The sequence below is a fragment of the Panthera tigris genome, chromosome A2, assembly GCF_018350195.1.
Source record: "Panthera tigris isolate Pti1 chromosome A2, P.tigris_Pti1_mat1.1, whole genome shotgun sequence".
Lineage (NCBI taxonomy): Eukaryota > Metazoa > Chordata > Mammalia > Carnivora > Felidae > Panthera > Panthera tigris.
In genome coordinates, this window is record NC_056661.1 from 36,009,800 (window position 1) to 36,022,341 (window position 12,542).

Here is a 12,542-nt window from a genome sequence, read left to right on the forward strand (position 1 = left end):
AATACTATTAACAGTCTTCACAATGTAAGTTACAGAAAAGTTGGGCTTATCCTCATTTTAAAATATGTATTTTAGGGGTACTTAGGTGACTCAGTCAGTTAAGTGTCTGACTCTTGGTTTTGGCCAGGTTATGACCTCAAGGTTCAGGAGTTCAAGCCCCAAGTCAGCTCCACACTGACAGCCCTGAACCTGCTTGGGATTCTGCCTCCCTCTCTCTCTCTGCCCCTCCACCGCTCGCTCTCTCTGTCTCAAAACAGATAAAAATAAACTTAAAAAAAAACGAACTCCAAAGTTATACAAGTTATATTATCTTCATAAAACAATACTACTAGTCATTGGCCAGTCTAAATTATGTTAACAATGAAATATATTATTAATATTTTAAAATCTTTATTAAAATCAGATCCATGCTTATTTACATTACCTTTCATTTAGAATTAAAATATTATGTCAATCTGTAGTTTAAATCATACTTTTAGCCCTTTACAAAATATGAAATTAAAGTTACAGTGTAAAACTGAATGAAATACGGGTGATTAGATTTTTAAAGGAAAATAAAAAAATTATAATACACTAGAAAAAAATGTATATATATTAGACAAATAGTAAAACAAGATAAAGATATCTATAGTCACTTTCTTTTTTTTCTTGTGGATATTTTCTAAATACTACAAATCATATACTTTTAATACACATCTGCATAAATTTTCAATTAAGAAATCAAATGCCAATTGAGGGATCATGCGAAAAAAAATTCACTTAATTAACTCCAAAAACTCATGTTTCCCCAGGTCAGAAGTTATTCATATTCAGAATACCTCAAATCATAATACAGATACATTCGGTACATTCCCATATGCTAAGGAGTATACAACTGGAACTTCTCAAAAAAGAGGAAATGAAAAAGAAAGAAATGGTAGTCTCAATTTAGCTTCCCAGGAGTTGGAAAAACACCTAGTCTGTATTCAGCTGTCTACATATCAACAAGGTTCACACCTCTTCTACTCTTTTTTTATATTGTTGAAATTATTATCATTTGTAATATCTATTTTCTTTCAAGATTAGAAACATCTGATTGCAAACTATTATAAACATTACCTTACTAGAATATGGATGGAGAAGTTTTAATGACACACAACAAAATACAGCAACCAAAATTCTATAGGTGTTCTGCCACTTAGTGGAATTTTTCAAGAAACTCATTCCCTACACCTTCTCAAACTTATAAAAATGTACTGAGAGATCTAAGTGTATAATAAAATACGTATGACTATTTGTTATTAATTTTTGGATAAAGAACATAGGGTAATATACAGCCAAGGCTTTAAATAAATGCTTATCATTTATGAGTTAAATAAACTGAAAACACTTTTAAAATTTTAAGTTGAATTGATTTTATTAATGTTAATAAGAAGAAAAGAGAATGTTTACTATTTTGAAATTGAAAGGTATAGGTTTTATTTCAATCTTTTCTCCACAACTGAAGACTTTATTTTCTCACTAATAGATATTTTAAAAGAATAGTTTCATAATTTCTAAACTGCTAGTTTCAAATGCTTGACAGAATTTTGCAACTTAAGTTTCCTATATTTTCTAATTCTGTACATTTTTTTATTGCTATCAGTCTTGTCTTTCCTTGTCAGCCCCCGAATAAAAAAAAAAAAAAAAAAAAAATCCAAGCTGACAAAAAGCTATTACACTGCTTCTTACCACTAATATATAGAAAATTAATTTTATGAGTTTGGTTCACACTGAAAGAGTATTTATTAGTGCTACAAATCAGAGATCCATGACAGAAACACTGTCTGGAATACAAAAAGAATAAAAATGAGGTCACTTGAATTGCCCTGAAAAGCATTCCAAATTCTTCAACATGGCTTGCTTGTAGCTATACTCCCAAGTTCTAGTGTTTAAAATTAAACTAAATTTTAAATGCGAGTTTTTATTCCCACCTAAAGGCAGCTAAATGACTTTGAGTAATAAAATGTATCAAAATATATCACAAATCTAAAACACAGCCTAGTTAACTTTTAAACAAAATAACATTTGAAAGAAAGCATAGCTGTTTTTAAAGCTTTTTCCACACTATTTTTGTGTTTAAGTTTTGAGGAAAAGTAAAATGATAAATTACACAGAACTGCAAAATGCCAAATTTAAATTAACTCCTATAACTTCTCTATTTTGTTATGAATATTCTGTAATATCAAACATTGATTTTTAATGTGCCAAAAAATAAGGCTTTACAAAATGTGAACAATTAATTTTTAAGAGAAAATTATGTTATTATTATTTTATCACTTTTGATTCATTTTATAGGGTAGTAAAACAATACTTCTTCAAAATCACTTAAATGTCACTGATACCATCAAAAAATCATTGTAAGTAAAATTTGTCCACTATCCAATCATGCCTATATAACTAACTGAATAGGTATAGCTTTTACCAGAGAGGTAAACTTTGCACAGACTTAATTATAGAATTGGGTGAAATAATTTCACGGGCCACAAAAATTTTTAAGTTTAAATCATTCACCCTTTAAACTTCAGACAGTGTCAGCGTGACTTCTACTTAAAAAAAAAAAATTAGCTCAAAATTTAGTAATTGCAGGTTTAATTTTTTTTTTTTTACCTGAAGACTAAATGTTCATTTTCAGCAAGTAATAATTAGACATATTGAATTGTGGAAGATTTCAAAGTTTCAGTATGTTAATACCACTCTTTAAATGTCCTTAATATATACAAACACATATAAATTAGAGACACAATTATATATTTACAATACCACATATGAACACCATATGAACACCATTCTCTTTCCCTACCCATATTGATATGAGGAAAAGTAGTTAATCTCTGTGCTTTCAAGACAAAAAAAAAAGAAAAAAAGAAAAAAAAAGGGTGCTTTAAAAAATAAATCTTTAAAGAATAGTTTCAAAAATAAAGTTCAAATATTGCACAAAATAATTTAATTGCAATTATTACTATATACTATAAAACAAATTTTTTTCAGTTTTTGAACTCTACAGTAAATTCCACTTTCTAATTCTATAAAAGAATTTATTGGAAGTCTACATTTTAGATATTAAATGTTTACATTCAGTTTGATGGGAATGTAATTTTTAGAAGTTAACTGAGTCTTTGTCTTAAAAGTTCATCTATTTGAGTCTTATACATATTTTTTACATCTTCAAGATCTAATCGAAGCTCTTCTGCCTCTTCTGCTTTCTCTCCATACATCTGCAGAATAGTGTTGTATCTCTGATCCAAATCCTACAAAAAATGTGTTCACAATTTTTAAAATAACTTTATAAAACATCTTTAATATTATATTTTTATTATAAATGAGTCACTAGTTGACCAGTAAACACATTACAATCTAAATAAAGGTATATAGTCATCTCTTATAAAAATTAAACCGATACTCCAACCCATTGGAATAAACAGCAAGTAAAGGAATTAAAAAAAAGGAAAGAAAAAAATCTAAGCCAAATGGCTATCAATTTTGCCATATATCTCCACCATTCTATAATTCTCCCTATATAAAGCTTAATCTGTCTTTTCTCCCATTAACACACATGTGATAAAATTTTAGTCTTTCTGGTTCATTGCAGTTTAATTATTACCTGGCATTTACCCCACAAAAAAAGCTGAAAGAAAATATATTCTCATATATGGCTTAACTGTGACTCCTTATGCCAAATATGCAAATAGCAATGACACATATAACATCAATGAACAAAATACTAGTAAGATCTTATAAAAGAGCTGTATTATAAATGAGCAATGGTCAAATAAAATCTAGTTATTTTCCTATATTAGGGCTACACATGATTATGAAAAATACTTTGTGTAATGTGACAAGCTAGAAGATTCTTTAAACTTCTTTACTGAAATATTAATACCAGTGTTTAAACAAATCATTAACTTATAAATATGCATTTTATGTAAGCTAAAAATATGAGATTTAGTACAACTGGATAAAAATATCTTAGACTTATCCCTAAGTGAAGAATACTTACTCTTAGCTGAGTTCGAAGTTTGGGTATCTCCTTCACTTTCTCTTCAAGTTCATCATTTTGATTAGTTAATTTAACGAGCTCTTCAGCCATTATTGAGCGGGTTTTTTCTAGATTGCCAATTTCCAGCTGAGAAACATCACCAGAAACAAATTTAAATAAATACGTATCTTGTCTAATAGTCCCACTAATATAAACAAATTCAATATTATTTTTGAAAAAATAGACATGTCAACAAATAACCATGAAATAACTCTTTCTTAAGGAAATGGTGGCAAAAATAAGGCTTTCTGCTTTCCTCAGAGGTAACCATTTACAGGGCTTACTATGAAAGAAAAAGAACTAAAGAAAATTCACTCTGTTTGAAATATGCAGCCCTATACTTTATTTTTCTCTAGAAAAGCAGCATGTATTTCAGTTATTCTAAATTACTACAGAAACTCAGAGAAATAAAAACATACTTTAATGTAGGCCCAGCTGTGCAGGTCATATTGAAAGCATCTATCATCACTACCAAAGAAGTTAATATGGGCCCTCAAGCATAACACACTGGGCTACCCAAATATAACATGTATTAAAATTATTCTGATTTTTCCCCCCAATTCAAACACTTCTTCTTTAATGGAGTAATATTTTCAACTACCTTTCAATATACCTAAAGTATATAATGAAAATAAAAGAGGAAAGATTTACTTCTGAGTGTATTAACACTGAAATCAGATACATCTCTCACCATATTAAACTTTTAAAAAGCAAGGTAAGACGGGAGGGTGCTCCTTCCCTACTCATGAGGTTTCCTTTCATGTGCAGGTGTTATAGTTCTCATCTCGCTCATATTCTCAACTCCTTCCTCACAAGGGGGAGCGATTAAACTAAATGGTAAATTTGGGAAGAATAAAATGGCGATGTTCAGATAAGCAACTTCCCCTCTTTTTAATGTTTGGAAAAAGGTGCCTGCAGGGAGCTCTCTGCTCTCCTAGATGCTTCCAAGTCTTAGCTACAGCAAGCTACAGCACAGGGGGAGGCCCACTACGGTCCAGCACTGCCTGTGCTATGTGGAGCAGGTCAGCATTCCTAATTCTGGCAGTCCATTAGCAGGCTCATTATCCTTGGCTAATTTCTCCAGTCTATAGCATAAATATATGTGATACGTTTTAAACTTCATATGCAACCATTTCACTTTATTTCTCAATGTGCTTATTAGACTTGAGGTGGAAATGAAGGGTGCTATTTATTGGGCCCCAAAATGTCAGTGACTTCAGTAGCACATTTAATTTTTCCAATACCTGTAAATGAGTAATTTCTCCTTCCCTTAGCTTTAGCTGAGACTGTAGATTTTCAATAATGCTGGATCCTGCTCCCATTCTTACAGCATCATAAAGATTGTTTCCATTTGCTGATACAGACATTGGTCCAAATGAATGATCATGAGGCTCATCCTATATTAAACAAACCACATACAGTTATTTAGTTACTACAGACTGAGTTCCAAAACAAAATGGTTGTTAATTCTTGCTTTAAAATGTCTGTAACTTTTTCAAAGGCAGAAAATCATCTACAGTTCCTCAGTCCAATTAGCACTTCTTCAAGAATATTCACATGAGTTGCCTGTGGAATGGCAAGGTCATAGTTGATAGCCAAAATGCTACCTGAATTTCCTTTACCATCATTCAGTTTATTTTTTTAAATTGTATTATTTCTTTTGAGAGGGGGAGGGGGAGAGGGGAAGGGAGAGAGACAGAGAGACAGAGACAGAGAAAGCTGGGAGAGAGCCAGAGACAGAGAGTCCCAAAGAGCCTCCACAGTGTCAGTGTGGAGCTCACGTGGGGCTCAAACCCACAAACTCTGAGATCACGACCTGAGTCAAAACTAAGAATTGGACGCCCAACCAACTGAGCCACCCAGGAATCCCATCATCATTCAGTTTAGCAACTAGGCACATGTAAGAAATAAAATACCACCTGAGACAGAAAAGATGTCTGTAGCCCTGCCATATCAACTCCACTTATTGAACTTGATCGTGACATTGTGGGAGTGCTAGAAACAGAAAATGGCTTCCGTTCCTTAGGGAGTAAAAAAAAAAAAAATTCAGATCACATTAAAAACTAAAATGGTAAAAAAACCAGTAAACTTTTTTAGGATAAATGACAACAAAGACTCATTCATAGTTCCTCAAAAAATGTTACAGATAGGATATCTGACGTCTTTAGTAAAGGCACAAATACTTAGTAACTTAAAAACTAGACAGACTTGGTCAAATCATCTAAGGAACCATTTATATTACAATATAATTTACTTTTAATGGAATGAGAATGTTTTTGTTCTAGCAAGTATATGAACTAACTTCTTCATATGATTATACATTATGTGTATAACATAACCACCAATTAAACCTAATTCTTTAGAATCAGGTTGCTAATGAGTGTTACCACAAATTTTCTGGCTTATCCATTTTATGTTAATGTTATTTATTTATTTTGACAGAGAAATAGAGGGAGAGTGCAAGCAGGGAAGGGGCAGTGAAAGAGGGAGAGTAAGAATCTCAAGCAGGCTCTATGTTGTCAGCGCAGAGCCCAATGCAAGGCTCAAACTCACGATTGGGGTTAAGACCATGACCCAAGCCGAAATCAGGAGTCAGTCGCTCAACTGAATGAGTCACCCAGTTCCTCCCCATTTTATTTTTATTATGTATTTTTTAAAATTCCAAATAAATTTGGGGCGCCTGGGTGGCTCAGTTGGTTAAGTGTCCGACTTTGGCTCGGGTCATGATCTCACGGTTTGAGAGTTTGAGCCCCATGTCGGGCTCTGTGCTGACATCTCAGAGCCTGGAGCCTTCTTCAGATTCCCTCTCTCTCTCCCTCTCTCTCTCTCTCTCTCTGCTCCTCCCCCACTCATATTCTGTTCTCTCTCTCTCTCTCTCAAAAACAAACATAAAAAAAATTTTTTGAAATAAATAAATAAATAAATAAATAGAATTCCAAATAAATTCAAAAGGTAATCTCCATATACATGTAGGTAGTTTTAACATACCATGCTATCTATCAAGTATAGTCTAATCCTATACAGGAAACTCATTTAAAAAAATTACTTTCATTAACCAGAAATAAAGAGAATAAACTAGTTTTATTCCCACAGTGCCTAGGGGCCAAACGAGGTATATTAGTTTCAGTGAGAGAACACAAAATTCACTTAAAAATGGGCAAGAGGTTCTGTGATTCAAATCCTAGAAATCACAGATCTCTTTGGATAAACTCAAGTTACTTTGGATCTACCCTGACAGGCTACTGAATATTAGAATTTATCACTCTATTGATGTTAGACATTAGAAATGGTATTTATGAAGGATAACTAAAATTATCTAACAACGTTTAATAACAACAGCACTAACTGGTTACACCAAAAACAAAACAAAAACCAAAATTCAATACCTTTTCTTTTACTGCTTCTTGGGTGAAAACTGCTTTCTTCCTTTCTTGTTCAACTTTCATTTTCTCCATTTCTAACTGACTATTCAATAGTGTCTAATGGAGAAAAATATAGTTAGGTAATTTCTGTGAAGCTAAATCATTATTGTAAGTCAACTTTAAAGTCAAGAACATAAAACATATATTCCCATTTGTTTTACTACTAAAGACCAAGTTCCAAAAGTAGTCTTATCACCCATTTCATCATGGCATCTCATTAGTTCATTACCATCCCCAACCATTCTCGGGTGGAAGCCCTAGAGGTGAGCAAACATTGGTTTTTTTCTTTTTTTTTTTTGAACAAACATTGTTAAATACCTTTTCTTTCCTTGTTTCTTCAAGTGTTCTTACATATTCATCTTTTAGGTTTTCTAATTCAACCTGGTACCTAGTAAGCCAGAGAGAAGTAAACAAAAAAAAGGAGATGATAGTACAGACTACTGAAAACTCACTACTTTATTAACTCTTTAATAGTCATTTCTATTTCCAGCTTGATTTCCCAACCATATTTTCCAGATGATGTGGGTTTTACATTCAGAAGCTAAGCTACTACTTTTGTGCATTTTAGTGTATTGCTGCTCTATGCTAGGATTTAATTTAAAAAAAAAAAAGAATTTTGAATACCACCAGTCTATAACAGGTTCAGATTCTGCAAAAGCTTGTTAGGGAGTTCTCTGAAAATGTTTATAGAAGTTCAGGTATTTTATTTCATAAATCATTTTTACTTCACCACTTTTTTCTAATTAAAATCTCTAAGGAAAAAAGAGAGTAAAACCACACTAATCACAGTCTTAATAAAAACTCAGAGAGATGGCTTTTATAGCTTATGGTTCCAAAGAAGCCAGACATTTATTTAGAAAGACTGGAATACTGCTAAGACCCTTGTAAAATATCAAACTATAAAAATAACTCCATAGTCTCCAAACTATTTTGTACTTACAGATTCCTTTAAAAAACCCGATTAATGAATCCTTCCCCTGGAAAATGCAAATACATACAGAACATGCCACACAATTTCATGAACCTATCTATGTAAGTTCAGTGAATCCCCAAACCACCTGGCTATAATATTCTATTACTAATGATTCTGACTTGAAACACGTTAACATTCTTTTTTTACATGCTTTAATATGGCACAAAATACCAAGAATGACACTCAAGAAACATGCTCACCTACTATTTTCATCCTCCAGTTTTCTTAGCTTATTTTTCTCTGATTCTAGCTGGGCCTGAAATCTACTATTTTCCTGCCTTAAGAGAGAATTCTGTGACTCCATGGAGGACATTTGAATTTTGTTGGCAAGGAGTTCTTCTGTAGCTGCACGTTCTCTTTCAACTGCTGCTGCCAGCAAGGTCTGGGATTCACCTGATTGTAGGGTAAAAAAGAAAAATCACATATATCCAAGAGGCCAAAATATCAAGTAGATTCTGACTTCAAACTGTTAATGATTCAAGGAGCCATACTGAAATCAGTTTATTGCCAAAAGCAGGACTGCCTCCAACAGACAAAAGAACAAATCTCAGCTTCTGCTTTATTACTTTTTCCCAAAATCTTTTAATTTGTATGTGGAGTCACATATTTTAAAGTATCAACAGATGGTGCTGGACCAACTGGATATCCACAGGCAAAAGGAAAAAAAAAGGAACCTCAAACTAAACTTCTACCATAAATGAAAATTAACTCAAAATGGATCATAAACTTAAATGTAAAACAAAACTGTAAAACAATAAAAAAAAAACCACAGGAGAAATCTTCAGCATCTAGGGACAGGCAAGGAATATTTGTTAGACACCAAAAGCAGAGCCATTAAAGAAAAACAGATAAATTGGACACCTTCAAAATTTTAAACTTTTGCTTTTGCGAATAGGATAAAAAGACAAGCTACGAAGTTGGAGGGAAAAAATGCAAAACACATCATCTAAGTCTAGTGTCCAGAATATATAAAAAAATCTCAAAACTCAGTAGCGAAAATAAATACAATCCAGTTAGAAAATGGACAAGACATTAAAAGTTATTTCAGTCAAGAGGCTATAGAAATGAAAAATAAGCACATGAAATAATATTCAACATTAGTCATTAGGGAAATGAAAATGAAAATCACAGATATCACTCATACCTGTATGAACCACTATTAAGGAAAAACAGGGAAAAGACAACATCCTTGCTGGCAAGGATATGGAGCGACTAGATTCCTGTCACATCTACAGCCACTTTGGAAAAACAGTTTGGCATTTTTTTAAAAAACTAAATGTACAACTACCCACACAACCCAGTAAGTGAACACTTAAGCATTCACCAGAGAAATGAAAACATGTTCACTCTAAAACCTGGACAAGAATGTTCACCAGAGCTTTATTTGTGTGAAAAAATCTAGAATGAGCCCAGATATCCTTCATTAGGTAAATGGTTAAAGAAAATGCGCTATGCACATACCATGGAAACACAATGAGCAATGAAAAGACTAAATCACTGATACACACAGTAACTTAAACAAACTTCCCGGGAATTATGCTGCAAGAGAAAAAAAAAAAAGCCAATCCCAAATTGTCACACAGTATGTAATTCTATTGCTGTAACATTTTGAAATTCCATAATTTTAGACAGAGGACAGATTAGTGATTGCCAAGATTTGAGACAGGTGAGAAAGGCCACGAGGATGGCAAAGTGAGGTTTTAAAAGGGCAACGTAAAGGGTCTTTGTGGTGCTAGAAGTGTTCAACATCTTGAGTGCAGAGATGGGGACATGAACCCACACAAATGACAAAATTGTGCAGTACTTAATACAGACACACACAAATGAGTACCATTAAAACTGGGAAAATCTAATTAAAATCAGTAGATTGTATCAAGTCAACATAATGGTTGTGATATTATACTTTAATTTTGCAGTGTTAACATTTGGGGATGTTGGATAAAGCATGCAAAGTACCAACTGTATAATTTCTTATAACTGCAAGTGAATCTACAATTATCTCGATAAAAATTTTCAATTAAAAAAAGATTAGTGCATACAACTCTTAAGATTTAACCAAAAATTCTACTTCTCCCCCCCCCACCAAAATAGACTTAACACCGTCTCTATTTTTCACTTTATATTGTTACATACTGTATCTGTGCTATTTTCTTTCTTTCTTTTTTTTTTTTTAATTTGAGAGAGATAGAGTGAGACGGGTAGATGTGCTGAGGGAGAGATGGAGAGATGGAGAGATGGAGAGATGGAGAGAGAGAGAGAGAGAGAGAGAGAGAGAGAGAGAGAGAGAACCTTAAGCAAGCTCCAAGCTCAGTGCGGAGCCGGTCATGGAGGTCGATCCCACGACCCTGGGATCATGACCTGAGCTAAAATCAAGAGTTGGATGCTCAACCAATTGAGCCACCCAGGTGGCCCTCTGTGCTCCTATTAAAAATACTATTTACGGGGCGCCTGGGTGGCTCAGTCGGTTAAGTGTTCGACTTCGGCTCAGGTCACGATCTGATGGTCCGTGAGTTCGAGCCCCACATCGGGCTCTGTGCTGACAGCTCAGAGCCTGGAGCCTGCTTTGGATTCTGTGTCTCCCTCTCTCTCTCTGCTCCTCCCCCATTCATGTACTGTCTCTCTCTGTCTCAAAAATAAATAAACATTTAAAAAAAAAATACTATTTACTACACCTGTCCCTTGGCTTTGCCTACATTCCAGCACAATACCACATATCGAGTGTATGTAGACTTCAGTTTAAAAACCACAAAAATAACAGCTTCTACTTTTCATTTACTGCAAAATAATTATTCTTTTCATGAGGTGTCATTTTCAGATGTCTTATTTTCATAACAAATGGGTCTCAATAACAATTGGTGGACCCCAAAACTTATACCTACAAATTACACAACATATAAGGGTTTATTAAGTTCACTGATTGTTTAAGCAGATGAATCTTTTTCCAGACATCATCTCACATGGAACTCAAAAAAAAAAAGACAAAGGAGAAACTACTCCCATTACAGCAGCCTAGAGAGATACATCGAGCACCTCTCATTTATAGAGCTTCCCTCTCACCATGACAGCTAGTCCTAAGACATCTAAGGGATCTAGCAAATACTGTTTGAAAACCACTAATCTAGTTTACCCCTCATGGCTCACAAGGACACCCATTCAGGCCTGCTTTTATCACTAGACCACAGTGTCTCAAATGACAGTTATATTTAGGCACAGAATGGACACATGAATTTTTCATGAACTTGCCAGCTTCTGGGATATCTAATATATGTATATGTACATACATGTACATATATATGCATATGTACTAGTCTATGCTTGCATAAACATCTTAGAATAATTTTCTTAATAACATCACAGAAGGGCAACCTGGGGCATTTCTATAAAAAAGACTCTAAAGACTCCGCATCATCTGTCTAGTAGAGTTTGATTGGGATCCTCCTTAGGTCTATCTCTGCTCCTGGAATTCTACCAACAACTAGAATCCTGATTTCTACATCCTACATTATTGTAGACAAGCTAGAAAGGGGTCAGATTTAGCAAGAGACAAGGAAAAAAATGAGTGCAGCAGTCTGTAAAAATGAAAGGATGGCATGCTAGTATTTGGGACAGTATCTGACACACTGTGTAAGGGAAAACAAGTGGTTTGAAAGGGTCAATTAGGATATTAGAAAATAAATGTAAAAAAAGAGAAGAGGTAAAAATCTACAACTTAGACATAAGATATAACTATCAGATCAAGAATTTCAATTTTATGCCATTATTCTAATTCTATAAACAAGCTTCTACACTGAGCTTAAGAACTAAAGAAATCAGTTACCAAGCCTATCAGAAAGATTCTTCTCTAACTTCTCCCACGATGATGTCTGGGACCCTAGAGTTGCTTGCAAATTTTCTATCTGTCGAAGCAATGGTCTTGTTGTTGATGAAACACTTTGACTCAGCTCTTGGTTTCGATTCTCTGCTTCCTGAAGTCTCTGAATGGTGAAATTCTTAAGTCATTACCACTAACAGCAATAAAAACTCTAAAAACACTAGCAAACAAACTTTATGAGAGATTTCTGGAAAATATTGTTTTCCCAAGAAAAAATTA

General features: G+C 33.6%; 1 protein-coding gene across 1 annotated transcript in view; it reads right to left on the reverse strand.

The window, feature by feature from the left end:
- Positions 1-450: 450 nt before the first annotated feature.
- Positions 451-12,542, reverse strand: part of TMF1 (TATA element modulatory factor 1) — a 35,697-nt gene continuing 23,605 nt past the window's right edge. Inside the window, exons 10-17 of the mRNA XM_042979391.1 lie at positions 12,270-12,426; positions 8,653-8,845; positions 7,798-7,867; positions 7,444-7,536; positions 5,977-6,078; positions 5,302-5,454; positions 4,019-4,144; positions 451-3,269 (exon numbers count right to left, since the gene is read on the reverse strand). Of these exons, the coding sequence (XP_042835325.1) occupies positions 3,126-3,269; positions 4,019-4,144; positions 5,302-5,454; positions 5,977-6,078; positions 7,444-7,536; positions 7,798-7,867; positions 8,653-8,845; positions 12,270-12,426 (1,038 nt within the window). The 3' untranslated portion in view covers positions 451-3,125. The remainder of the gene's footprint in view (positions 3,270-4,018; positions 4,145-5,301; positions 5,455-5,976; positions 6,079-7,443; positions 7,537-7,797; positions 7,868-8,652; positions 8,846-12,269; positions 12,427-12,542) is intronic.